This window comes from Bufo gargarizans, chromosome 6, assembly GCF_014858855.1.
Source record: "Bufo gargarizans isolate SCDJY-AF-19 chromosome 6, ASM1485885v1, whole genome shotgun sequence".
Lineage (NCBI taxonomy): Eukaryota > Metazoa > Chordata > Amphibia > Anura > Bufonidae > Bufo > Bufo gargarizans.
The window spans coordinates 56,151,287-56,165,606 of NC_058085.1; the positions used below are offsets into that span (position 1 = coordinate 56,151,287).

Consider the following 14,320-nt stretch of genomic DNA (forward strand, 5'->3'; position numbering starts at 1 on the left):
AGTCAATTGTTTCCAGATCATCAATAAGTTGTATGACTAGTTTGCAAACAAATATTTTGAGTAACATCAACCAAAAGAACGATCCTTGGAGGGTGATGGTGCATAAGGCCATGTAACAGTACATAGATTTACTTAACAGAGACCTACCTATTGCACCCAGTAATAAGAGGAGACTCAGCTTATGCGCGTGCCTCTAATTTTCATAGGCTTGACATGTGCCCCGAAGACCAAATAAGACTATTTATTTTAGATACCTCTGGAAGCCATCTAAATACTGTAAGAGAGCTTTGCCTTCTCTCCTTTCTCAGAAAATTCCCAGTATCTCGCCATCAGCTTTATGAAAGCACAGTCTGGTAACCATTTACTAAGTATAAACAGAAAAATCTCTTTCCTAAAAATAGGATCCTATGTCTCATAGAATGTTAAACCCTTATGGTCACGTGCTCATTTTACTAATAGTCGGTGCACGGTTTGCTACCACCTCAACACTGTCCTACCATGATTGCCATCTAATATGAAGTACGTGTTGAAGGGACAAGAACAAAAATACATATAAAATTACATACAGACTGGTGCTTCTGAACCAGGGACTGGGGCAAAGCACGGTGTTGTGTTACATAGGAGGAAGTTTATATTGAGATGTTCTTTTATTCCTTTATGTATATAGACTGTGTTACTGTCAGTATCTGTGGTTTAGAGGCTTTTCATAAACAGCAATTTCCTGACATATTGTTATTAAATAAGGTCTAGATGAATCTCAGGAGCCATATGGTGAACTAGCTCAGGCACCTACATTTTGGATGCTCTTACCTGGCTCCCAGAATGGTCTAACTGGCTCCTAGACAGGATGCCGTCAGTCCCATAGGCAGTGAATAGAGAGGTGGCCAAACATTCACAGTAACACTTCATGGATAGGGGGCTCGGAGACCCTCTGTCCTTGGGATTGCTCATGAACCCCCAGCAATCTGACAATTATCTTACTGTATCCTATGGATAGGTGATAAATACTTTTAATGGGATTAACCCCTCTTAAGCTGTTGTCATATTTGAATGACCTTAGGCCATGTTTCCTGTGCAGAATTTGGTGCAATTTCCACATTCCATGAAGAATCCACTCCTAGCCCTTTCAAGACCCTGCGAACTTCCATTCTTTCTTTTTACGCTCTGCCTTTATTTTTCCATACACATATCCGTATGAGATTATTTTTTTAGTTCTACTTTCTAATGGCACAAGTTAATGTTGCATAAGGTGTAGTGGGAAGCTGAAATTTTTTTCCAAAATGACTTCTACGGTACTTCTTCTTCCTTTTGGATCCACTTTTTGTTTTGGCTTGAAAAACTGCATCAGAAACTGCGTCTGTATTTTTCCAGAATAATAGAGAATATGGACTTCATTCGGGGTGCTACATTTATTATCTGCTCTTTGACCTAGGGAGGAGAGGACGTTCATCCTAGCTTCAGAATGGGTTCTGGTTGTTGTTCATTATGGGGAAAGGCCCTTGGGGTGAAGATATCAACTTTGTATGTCAACTTGCTGCCATAAAAAAGTAAAAAATGTTGGCACATACTCTGTTTTGTGCCAAAATTGGCAGTGGTCATGGTTAGGTATGTTAATTTGCCTCATGCTGGTGGCATGGGGAAACTGGAGTAGCATTTGTAGACATCAGTGTGAGTTTTAAAAATGTGCCTAATTTAACAAACAATGTGCGACATTGGAAAAATTTGGCACAACTTTCGGCAACTGAACGTCAAAGCAAAACTGACTTAAAAAAGCCCTATCGTGGTGTATTCCCCCATTTATGTACTGTCTCTCTAATGTTAGCTTTTGTATATTACTTTGTGTACTGCTCTTTTAGATGATGTTTCACTCTGACTACAACAGCATTGGCACCACCAGTGGCGCAGTTGTAATGGACTCCAATTCCCTGGGATTTGGACACGTGACGAACTGATCTCTCGCCGCTGGGTGGTGTCTCTTGGGATGTTCCCTCCTGATAAGCTCTTCTAATCTGCCACCTGTCTGACTGTTCCTATCTGCTGTGCAGCCCTTGCTCCTTTAAGTAAAGGTTTAACATTAGAGAGGATTAAAAGTAAAATTAGGATTATGAACTCCTTTTAGCAGCTCCACCCTGAATGACTGGACCCAGCGTATAAGACTGAAACATGTTGAGACTGCAAAGAGCTTCTCAGCTAGACCTAGATATGTGGAGTGATCATAAGATATTTCATTATAAAATAAAAATCAATCCAAGGAAAATATACAGGTCCTTGGTTTCTGCCATGTTCGCGAAATACTATCCCATCCATGTAACTTCAACTGAAGTATTCATCCAACTTCCCCAGGCCACATATGGGTAATTATGTCTCAGGATAGGTGATAAGTGTCTGATTGGTGGGGGTCCTGCTGGTCACAAGAACAAAGACTGTTTTTGCCTGTTTAAATGGATTGGCAGAAGCCCCATAAAGGTTAATGGATTGGCACTGCACACATATGCTTGCCATTTCATTCAAATGGGGGACCACAAGCCTTCGTTCCCATGATCCCCAGCAGTGGAACCCCCACGATCCAACTTAACTCCTGTTAAGTTGTAATGGGACAATCCCTTTAAAGGGGCTTTCTACTAAATCTCCGTACATTGGGTGCCCAACCATTGGAACACTTACACATTTTAGAATAATGGGAGTAATAACCTCGTTTTTAAAAATTATACTAATGGCAGGAAATATTTTAAAATTAGAAAAATGCAAGGGTTACTCTCTTGCTACAACATCTGCTGTTCTTGTTGCCTACCACAGCCAATCACTGACCTCAGCTGATGTGTGCCATACATGTAAGCATTATTGCCAAGGCCAAGAATTGGCTACAGTGGTCTTATGGGTGTACGGCATGTCATTACTGGAAGAGAAGTAAAGAAAGACTGGTGGGATCCACCGGAGCATCAGTGCTGTAGCGGCAGGGATTTAACAGGTGAGTAACATTTGCTGCCATTAATTTGACTTTTAAAACTTTTGGACAAGCACTGTAAGCTTTCCCACTCCCTCAATAATTTTTGCTTGAACGGAGTCATGTTGCACTTTCCTTCAGAGCAGGTGAATGGGAGGCCCCTGCGCAGGAGCAATGTCATAGAGACCTTCACCCCTTCATTTCTAGGGTTGAATAAGGTCCCGAAGTCCAGAACCCCCTTGATCAAGGTGATATGCGATTTCCTAGCACAATGTCATAATATTATATGCTGGAAATCTGTGAACCCATAATGGTGGCCAAGTCAGTTGTCTCCCAGTTTTCATAAAAACAGATACAGACATGTACTTCCTTACCTTTCCTCTTGGCTTGACACATCCCGAGATGAATGACATGGGATGACCAGCTTTAAAAAAAATTAACATGATTTTGCGATACTTTGTCGGGAGTTGTTTATACTATATGTTTCTATAGGTGGCCACCCAGTGGTTGTGATGTGGTTAGCAGCCCATCAAGAGTTATACTGGCAATGTTTTGAATTTGCATCATGACAAATTGTAGCCCAGATTTGTGGAAAGGTAGGGGTGGACACGTCTAACAAGTCAGGGTCATTGATGTAAAAAAAATTTGAAGGTGGATCTGCTCTTTAAATCCAGTACAAGATTTCTCATCTGATTGTATGCTCTGGTTGTGGATCTTGAGATGCCTGAGGAAGCACCAGCATGAGCAATGTTATCAGGGAGCTATATGTATATGGATTTTTTATATAGTCAAAAAAGTTGAACGTATCTCTGGCGATACATCTTTTTCTTTTCCATAATTAGCTACCTGTTACCATGCCAACCTATAAAAGTGGTCTAATCAACCGTCTGTCCATCGGTGATGAAAGTAACAGTCCCAGCATGCCCAGAAGGTCATATAATAGCAGAATCTGCCTCAGCCTATATATGCCTTATGAAGGCATAAAATGGTGAAGACATGGTCAATTTCATGGAAAACCTCCATACTGTGGGTCGGGTGGGCTGTGCCCGAAATACGTATCTTCGCATCTAGGTCGCCGTTATTGCGGCATCGAAGAGGTTAAACTGGGAATAAATCAAATGTATCGAATCTCTGAAGAGATCACGTGATTTCATCAAAGCTATTTCTGTCACTGGCAAATTTCAGAGTCACGCCAATCAAGCACTTGGACGACTCCTTAATCAGGCTGCTTTCTCTACCCTTTCGGTTTGATTGCTGCCTCCAGAATAAAAGGGTGTTTTTTTTTGTTTTTTTTAATCAGGATTTTTAGCTGTTTAATGACATTGATGCAGCTGAGCAGTAAACTAACCAACTGGTACCCTCCGCTGGCAGACACCGGGATGTGCACGAGATCTTTGCTTCCGGGGGGAGATAAAAAAATATATATTAAAAATATATGACATTTATGGAATTTATTTGTGATTAGCAGGATTTTAACAAATCAGAGTTTCATAAGAAGTTTCTCGGGTATATTCACATGGGGCAGGCTCCAGTTTCAAACCATAGAAAATACGGGCGTATCCACTTTTAATAGCATTGTAATTTTTTTAAACAATTGTAGTCATTTTTAATGCATCGTCATCATTTATAATGCAGGCAAATTGTATATAATAAGATCTAATTGATTATTTGGGAATTAACCCATCACATCTTAGTGGAAAGATCAGGTCCACATGGGACGTCATCTGCTGGATCTTTGAAGCCTGGTTGTATTAAGGGCCAATTATTATGGTGGATCAGTCTGACCCTGGATATAGCAGAAAAAGTAAAAAAAAATTCTCATTTTTTGCAGATCTTCATGAATTTTCTGTATGCCCAGGGAAAGCTTCCCAGAAATATGTTAACCATACCCACAGGCCGGCAGAGATGGAGTGTTCTCCTGGCCTCTGCCGGTTTGGTTTACGTCGGTGTCCCTTCTTTCTGCTGTATAAATAGTGCATTCTTCTACATGGGGTATCCAGAAAAACGGGTGGTATAGGTTTATGGGCGATGATGGGTATAACTGTATGCCTATACACTGGCATACATCAGAGGTAGATGCCAGGAAATCCTCAAGTCATAACTGCAGACATGGTGTGAGAGATCTCACATGTCCTTATAACATTATTTGAAGCCCACGGAATTTAGGTTGGTGTAAGCTGTCGCTTTAGGGGATGGAGAGGTAAAGAGACAAGAGTAAAGCACAAGGATATCCGACGTGCAGACTGGAGAACATCCCATAGTAACAAGGTAGAAAATAGAACAGGCTTAATGTACTGGAAAGATGTGCAGAGCACTTGGAGAATCCAGCAAGGAGAAAAGCTCTGTGTATTATTCATATTGTCCACGCTGTTCAGACCATAATCATCTCGCTTAGATTTGTCTCTAGGGATGGATTTTCTTTTTCCCTGTAAATCACAAGTGAACATATATTTTGTGCAGCATTTACAAGTGATAACAGTTAGGCATCATGTACAAGACTGTGTCCGCATCGCGGTCCGCAAACCGCAGATCCACAAAATACAAAGTAAGAGCCTGGAAGCAGATAGCTCCATAGACTGCATGGTCGCCGTGTTGGGATACTGTGGTTCAGCTCCCATTAAGCTCCCCTTCTACTTACGCGCCGTGCACTATTTGTTTCTGGCACCGTGGCAGCCCAAAACAGCTTTTCTGTGTGGGTGTGCCAGTTGTCCGACCCCCAAATCATCTGATATTGATGACCTATTCTGAGTATAGTTCATCAGTATTTGTAACCCGGAGAACCCATTTATGAGCCAGTAGCCATGACACCGAGGAAGTCAAGTGCACTGGACAGAGCGGCTTTGCCCACAGTGCACTGGAAACTATATTTGCATAAAATAGAAAGAAGCATGTCTGAAGACTTGAGGATTGGATTTTCACATGTAAAGAGGGGTTATGTTTTGTGGCACCTAATCTATATGGCCACATACTTACTATGAAACGCATTTTTCAGCAGTATTGGCCGATCATGACTTGCATTGATGATGATGTTCGTTTGGCAGATGGAAACAAAGGATTGGGTATGCTGAATTTAATATGTTTAATCCTTTTGTTATCAGAGAAGATAATCTACTCTCCCCATTCAGAATATATACATACTCGAATAAGCCAAGGGTTTGTGCATTTGGGGAATCAGGAGGCATAGTTGATGTTTGTGTATGACCAATTTAGGTACGCAAAGGACTGAATCTAATGTTATAATATGAGGTAATTTAATTGTGTATTATCTTTCAGGTCAGATTTTGCCTGCAAACCGCAACACGCCAAGTCCAATAGATCCAGAAACTATCCAAGTGGCAGTAGGATATGAGCCAGACCCAGCTGATCTTGCCCTGTCCACCATCCCAGGTCAAGAGATGTTTGACCCCAGGAAACGCAAGTTTTCCGAAGAAGAGCTAAAGCCTCAGCCAATGATTAAGAAGGCCCGTAAGGTCTTCACACCAGACGATCTGAAGGTAAGTTGGAAACGGTGTACAAGGTGTTCTGATGTCAAAAAGCTTTGCCTGAATGCTAACATTTCATGTTAAGAATGGGACGGAATTGCATCTGACATAGCAAATACTTTATCCAAAGAAAACTTTTTCCCTGCATTTTTTCCAGTAGAATCCAATCCCATTCTTGGTACTAAACATTCAACTAAGGTGCCATATTATGGAGATCTGAATACAACCATAAAGGGGCTTCCTGGGAGTACAATATTGATGACCTATCCTCAGGATAGGCCATCCATATGAGATCAGTGGGGGTCTGACTCCCGACACTTCAGGTGTCTGAAGAGGATGCAGAATTCCATTGAGCGATGTGGTCTCTTCCTAGACTTCAAGTGAATGGATCTGGGCTGCCATACCAAGCACAGTCACTAGATAATGCACAGCGCTGTGCTTAGTTTGCACTGGTCCAAGTGCTGCGGCCCTTTAAAACAGCTGATCAGTAGGGGTGTTGGACCCCCATCCAAAGTATAGGTCATCAATATTGTACTTCCAGAAAACCTCTTTAAGCAAAGTCGAGATCGGTGGCTTTTAAGCTGGGAGGAATGCTGCAAAAAATGTTAATGATTTTTTTAGCACTAAAAGTAAAAAAAAAAGAACAAAAAAACTAAGTCTGCTTTGATGGTCTCCTTGCACAGGATTGAACATGTGAGAGTATAAATATGCATGCACTGTAAGATTAGTTCTATGATGGGCATTTGAGAAGGAAATAAATATTGGGCAGGTGGCACGTGTTGTAGAAGAATATTGTTATACAGTAAGTGGGTTTCTGTTCACTGGAGCCTGTGAATAATTCTCTTCATTATTCTGAGTAGATATTAATAGTTGGACTGTATCAATCTCTATGGAGACACAAAGGAACCCTATCTACAAGCATGTCATCTAAAATATTAGTGATTTGAACATGGGCAAAGGTTTTTTGATATAAATATTCTTTCTATCAGTTCATCTGATGGAACATTGCTGATGTTTTGTATAAGTAAAACACAGAGAAGACTAGTGACCAATAATTATTTTTCAGAGACAGTGGGACTGGTAGGGACTGTCACCATAGACATGCATATAGGCCAGACCTGTAATGTGTACCATCACAAAAATAATTGACCATCAAGTCGTCTACTCTTGAGAATATAGAGTGGAGCAGTTTTCTGATGAGGCCTTCTTCTCAGGGTGGGGTTTCAAGTGGTTCCCATCCTATCAAGTGAGCACCAGGCCTTGTTCAGCAAAGCAGCAGAACCATTACCCTCTTTTTTTAAGACTAGCTCCAACACTTCAGGCAAAACACTACTCAGATTCTCCTCAGATTCTTCCTCATGTTTCCCAGACTCCAATCCACACTAACGCTACAAACCTAAAGCCACTCCAAGCCTCTAGTTTACCACTACTCCTGATGTCTAAGCCCACACCAGCCTTTAGCACATAGAACATTATATTAGTTAGAACATTGTCTGGTCTATAGCTACTCCACATTGCATGTAGACCGTTAGCAGTCTGCCCTATAGGTACATTAGTTGTCCTTATATTTCCTTCTAATTGCTTCTCTTTGCAGCTACTTATCACAATGTAGTGGGGTAATGTGCAAGAGGGTTAGAAATGACCATTACATGATACCCTACTTGAGGATGGCACAGTGACTCACAAGGACACAGCAAGGTTTAACTTGAACACCAGTTTAGTCAGTCGGAGGCAACCAGCTTATGGTTATAGTCTCTCAGAGAGGGCACAAGCTTGATGGTTACATACAGTGCTGTGGCATCAAGCTTGGCAGATGTGAGCAGTGTCGGACTGGGCTGTCTGGGGCCCACCAGTAAAATTTATTTTGGGGGCCCACCGTATGGATACAATCAAATATTATCTGGTCACACAGCAGCAATATTCTACCAGATGATTGAATATAGGGGGCCCTACAGCAACTTTGAGAAGGTAGGTCCTGGGCAGAAGATGATACTAGCAGCTTTCCTCTATACCTAGCAGTCATCTCAGCTCTGATCGTGTCTATAATAATAAACTGGGGGAGTTTCTGGTTGAGGTGCTGTATACTGAATATATGTATGTAGTGCAGTAATTCTACTGTGTTATGTGCCACTTGTGCAGGGGTGTGGGAGACTAGGGGCCCACCTTGCACAGGGGCCCACCGGGGGATTCACCTGTACCCCTGTGGGCCAGTCCGAGCCTGGATGTGAGGTACAAAGCAGTTTCTATATGCAATTTGCAAAGTAACTCTACAGGCATTTGCCAGGAGGATAGGTAGGGATATGTTTTGCTAGAAGGGGGTGGGTAAGTCCTCATTGCGAGACCCCTTTACAAGAAAACTGGCCTCACCACCTACATCTTCCCATCAGCACCAGGCTCCTGCTGGGCCTACTTCAGCATCCGTACCTCCCGCTGTTCCAGACAACCAAAAAGACTGTCAGCCACAGCACCAAGTCATGGTGGCACCACAGAGAGTCACAGCATGCTGTATGGCCAACCTGAAAAGTAAAGTCACCATATATACCTATATACAACACAAAAAATGACTACTGAACAGTCTCTTAGTTGTAAAGGTTATGTATGTGGGAGAATAGGCTTCACGCCCAGTAAGGTTTTTGACTCGGAGAAACTGGGTTGAAAAAAACCCGACCTGACCAGCACCTACATAGCATGTAGATAGTCCTGTGATGAAGCTCACAGTGGGATAACTTCTGATCACGTGTTGTGTAGTAGAAGGTTACTATATCTTAGGGCTTTTGTCCCAAGATGGTTCCCAGCTTTAGCACTAATCCTCACACGTGTACATTACATGCCCGTGAATCTGTCTTCATGTAGTCTTCAACCTTCCGTCTGCTCATGAAACTGATACCTTTTGGAAGGATATCAATTTATTTGCTGCAATAAAGGAAAGAGAAGCTAATTAAAAATGATTTTATCATTCACCACCAGTGAGTCAGCAAAGCATCGCCACCAATGTGACAAAGAGTCTTCGTTTTGCTTTAATCACATCAGTTGCTCTGGTCACTTGTGGGAATACTTAATCCTGGCTCACTCTTTTATTACAGCAGGCTGATTGGCGGTTTGATTCTAGGGACAAGGTAAGAAGATTAAGCCAGTCAATCGCCTCTGGAGAACATGTGATCTCTTCTGGCCAACCTCGCATGGAGCAGGCCAGGATTAAAAGATTTTGCTTTTGCAATTTGTTAAAATAAGGTTGGACACGGCTCAGGTGACTGCATAATAAATTGCTTTAAAGCACCAGAAATAGTAAAGAGCGGAAGCCTATACCGAGAAGAGCACGTTATCATGATGTAAACGGTCTCCTGTTATAAAAACTACAAATAAAAATAATTAATGCTATGAAAAAAACTAAACATCTGCTTTGATGGTCTCCTTGCATTTGCACCCTTCTAAATGCTGAAAGACTGTTGCCTCATGTGAAAAGCCGGAAAAACATCATCTAGTTCATTAGGTCTAATTTCTTGTTGATACTTTTCACCTAACAGATGGTTTATCCACAACATTAGTATAATGATATACCGGTATTTAAATCTAAGGGGACGGCCGGATGTCATGGCTGGACACAAGCTGCAAAATCCACCCATGTCAGCCAATAGTCATGTCACCTGGCCGCAACCTAAAAGATAATTCAGCTATGTAGCAACTCTTTAATTGCCATTAAAGGCAACCTGTCAGCGGGATTCTCAGCACTATACTGCCACTACCACCATATTATGGAAGGAATTGTGCAGAACATTAGCTTTTAAAGGGGTAGGCCAGTTGTGGCAAGCTATCCCCTATCCACATAATAGGGGCAAGTAGTAGATTGGTGGTAGTCCTACTGCTAGGATCACAAGAACATGGTCCCTATAACCACTAGAAATGAATAGAGTGGCAGGTAAAGCTACCTTCTGCAAATAAAATACCCTTTTAATCATGCATGGTTTGTATTTACATCCATTGAGGCATTAGTGGTGCACCAAAGGGGTTCCAGTGTCGGCAGTACTGAACTCTCATACATACTCTGTAGATTTCTCGTTCCAGGCATGCACAGTGCAGGTGTACTTATTTCAGCTTCATATGCGCATGTGTCAGAGACACAGTGCAAGTACACCCGGCCTCACTCTGCATGCCTCAAGATTGGAGTGGTGATTCTGCTGAAATCAGATCCTCTTTGGCATGCAAATCCTGCCCCAGTAGGTGTGATTGTAGCGAAAGCTGCCTGACTAATGAGATGACCGTCTCTGCCCACATGACTAGTCCTGGGTAAGTATAATACAGATCCCACTATTCCTTAGCAGTCATTATAACTGAAAACATGCTAGTGGAGCTATTAAATAGGCCCATAACATGGTGGTGGTGGTGGTGGTGGCATAGAATCGAAAATCCAGAATACAGATTCCCTTTAATCTTGTACTTGAGGTAGGATAAGTTGAACCATGGATGAATTCTACAAGCTTTTCTCGCCAGACAATGTCACGTCCTGAACTGTGGAAGCTTGCAGTAAAGCATCTGGTTATCATGAGATATCTTGGATGTCTACACCAATATTATAGTCTTGTTTTTCTGTCATCTCCTTTTCCCTGTATCCCAAAATCTAACATGTTCCTTTTTGTCTTTGAACAAATGAGCAGGATGAAAAATACTGGGCAAGGCGTAAAAAGAACAATATGGCTGCCAAGAGGTCAAGAGATGCACGCAGGCTAAAAGAAAACCAGATTGCCATCCGAGCCTCGTTCCTCGAGAAGGAGAATTCCGCCTTACGGCTGGAGGTTGCCGACCTCAGAAAAGAGCTGGGCAAATGCAAAAACATTTTGGCAAAGTATGAAGCCCATCATGGGCCCGTGTAAGGGACTGACCGGCTATGAATGACACATGGACACCTTCATTCCTGCCGAGTAGCACTAAACACATACCAACCTACTTCTGTCATCAGCACTTTACTGGAAGATGAAAAAGACTTGCAATGTCTCTTTTTTACCATTATTTGTTTAGTTTTTCTTTTATTTCTATTTGTTTTTTGATCTTCGCACTTTCCATACTCTCAAATGCTTCATAAAAGGGTAAAACTTACCTTGACTATGTCAAAACCTGCTGTAGCAAATGTTTTCCCAGTACCCTCACCATCTGCTCTGGATTTAAACCACGGTGGAACACGAAAATCTTGGAGCAAGAAGGACTTACTATTAACATCAAGAGTGACATAGACTACTACACAAGACATTCCCCATCCTAAATTTTTTATTTTTTCCAGTGAATTAGTTTTCCTTGCCATAATCCCTAGATGTCAACAAATCTGTACATATGTGTGATTTTACTGAGAAGTATTCTGTTGTGTATTACCATTGTTTAATAAGAACATTCACCGTGACGTTATTTCCATTATTTAACGTTTATAACCGATTTGGGGTTTTAGTTAAACTTTGAGAGATCATTAGGTCTCACAGGAGCTTATTATCATCATTACATTTTCCATATGCTTAAAGCAATAATCTTTACTGGCCAAATCTCAATTTACTTAAATTATACAGGCTAGAAATTAAGTGGTTGCAAGTGACGTCATGTCCTAATACCACTCAGTAGCTTCTCTATTCCTTACTTCTAAAATATCTCAACTGAAAAGGTAAACATTCAAAAATGAATGCTATTCATATGGCATATGTAAAAAAAAATACATATCAAACATGCACAACATCCATAAGATGTTTCCCTTCATGATGCACATTCTCAGTTTCTCCACATCAACAGTCTAGTTCAGGGCTGACCAACCTGCGGCTCTCCAGCTGTTGTAAAACTACAATTCCCACAATGCCCTGCTGTAAGCAGTCTCTGCATGCTGGGAGTTGTAGTTTTGCAACATCTGGTGAGCCGCAGGTTGGCCATCCCTGGTCTAGTTAAAGAGTTGACTGCTTTTTAAAATACATTTTTACTAGGGAGAACCCCCCAAAATAATGAATTAAGTATACTCCAGGAACAACCAGTGATCAGTTATGATCAGGGAGAGAATTCAGCAAAAAGTCTTCAATTTCCCTGAAGCACCACCACAGGCCAAATGAAGTATTACATTGTGCCGCCATAAATCAATACACTGTGTAATACCTGGACATGAGGGGTCCTCCTAAGAGAACAAAGCTCTTGGTAACAGTTCTCTACATGGCTTATTTTATGGACATCTCACGGATGATTGTCACCTCTTTTCAGATAGAATGCCATAATAGGGATTGTTTTTCTAAACTGAAGTACCCTATTACTTTTCACAATTTTAAGCACCTTACTCCAGAGTAAGACATTTCTAAATTTCCTATAGAATTATATGATAGTAGTACAAAACCATTCAAAGCATAGCCTAATATTATCTGACCGAAAAAAGTTACAACTGTAAGAAACATTCCTTTTCCACCTTTCACAAAGCCTTTTTCATACTGCATTTCACAATTGTACAGTTTTCACTTTTGTAAAAAACACTGTGATTTTAGTGTTTTCGGACGCTTTGTATTTTTTTTGTGATATCATTTTAAATCTGGTAGCTGTGAAATGGATATGACTTGCAGAACCTTATTTTTTATGTCAACGGAAAGAAAAGCAAACTTGTGCCCTGTGTGTTGTAAATTTTTGTTTTATGATGGAGTTTCGTATTTATGCCATTATAATAACATATATGACAGGGATATAAAATAATGATATTCCTTTACATGGTGATGCCATTTTTGGTGACTCTACAGTTGTGTTTGGAAGATCAATTAGGTTTAGATAACAGGGCCTATCCAAATTGCTAGGAAATTACATAGTAATTAATACTTTGGGAGGTCAGTTCCTCATGGGAGGTGCCAATCTGCACAGGGCTTAAACTCTCCCCAGAGACGCAGCCATGATAACAAAGAAAAGCGAAACTGTCCTTAGGCTATGTTATCCTTTTTGATATGAGTTGTATAGTGAAATGGCCCTATTATGGGGCCCCTTCTCCTCAATCCCATATTATGGATTTTCCAAAAACACAGAGGGAATATCCTTCATTTTGCTTTATTATACAGTCGACATACACCTGGCCTCAGTTTGCTTTTCTGAACGAATGAATGTAAAAGAGGCATGTAATATAAGGAAGGTCATAGTGTTGTCTTATATGGTGGTTCATCTGAATAATTTGGTGTTTTTCAGCAGATCTTTGTAAAATTTATATTATTCAAATGTACAGATTAAATGAATATGTTTTGAAGTGTTTTGCACAATGACTTCTATATAAGTGTTTTAAAAGACATCTTCTACACAGGAGATAAATTATAATAAAGCTACAAATGAGGTATAAAGTCTGAAAATAATTATAGATGAGATATACTATAGTACAAATTCTCTCTTAAATATGTAAAGTATGGATTTAAAGGGGTTGTCTGGAACTAGAAAAACATGTATTTTTTCCCCCAACAACGGCTCCCACTGTAAGGGCTAAGTTAAAGGGTTTGTCTGGTTTCAAGATTAACCTGCACAACATAGGGGATCCACCTGTAATAAAAAGCTGATCATTACTGACCTAGCAGATCCCTCACCACTGTGACCGCTGCAGCCAATCACTGGCCTGGTGCAATGGTGAAGCCAGTGATTGGCTGCAATGGCCGATGCCAATATCCTGATGTGTTATGTGATTTTACATTGCTCCAGACAGTACTGGTTCTCAATAAGAGATCTAACTGGTGTATAGAATTTTACCAGCAATGGTTCATGGGAAAAAGCATATGCAAATGAGCACTCCTTTAAAAGGATGAAAACTGTCTCCCTAATGGCATCTACCCTGTAAGTCAATATCTGGCCCATAAAAGAGACAAAACACAATTAGAAATATAAGCCAAACCAGACCTCTATTTATACACAGCTGTTTTGGGGG

At 40.9% G+C, this 14,320-nt stretch overlaps 1 protein-coding gene across 2 annotated transcripts in view; it reads left to right on the forward strand.

Moving 5' to 3' along the window:
* HLF (HLF transcription factor, PAR bZIP family member) overlaps positions 1 to 13,716 on the forward strand; it is a 48,986-nt gene extending 35,270 nt beyond the window's left edge. The window contains exons 3-4 of one of the 2 annotated variants that reach the window (XM_044297892.1): positions 6,218 to 6,438; positions 11,076 to 13,716. In XM_044297892.1, coding sequence (XP_044153827.1) covers positions 6,218 to 6,438; positions 11,076 to 11,294 — 440 coding nt within the window. In that variant the 3' untranslated portion in view covers positions 11,295 to 13,716. The remainder of the gene's footprint in view (positions 1 to 6,217; positions 6,439 to 11,075) is intronic. The other variant, XM_044297893.1, reaches the window with a different exon arrangement.
* The last annotated feature ends 604 nt before the right edge of the window (positions 13,717 to 14,320 follow it).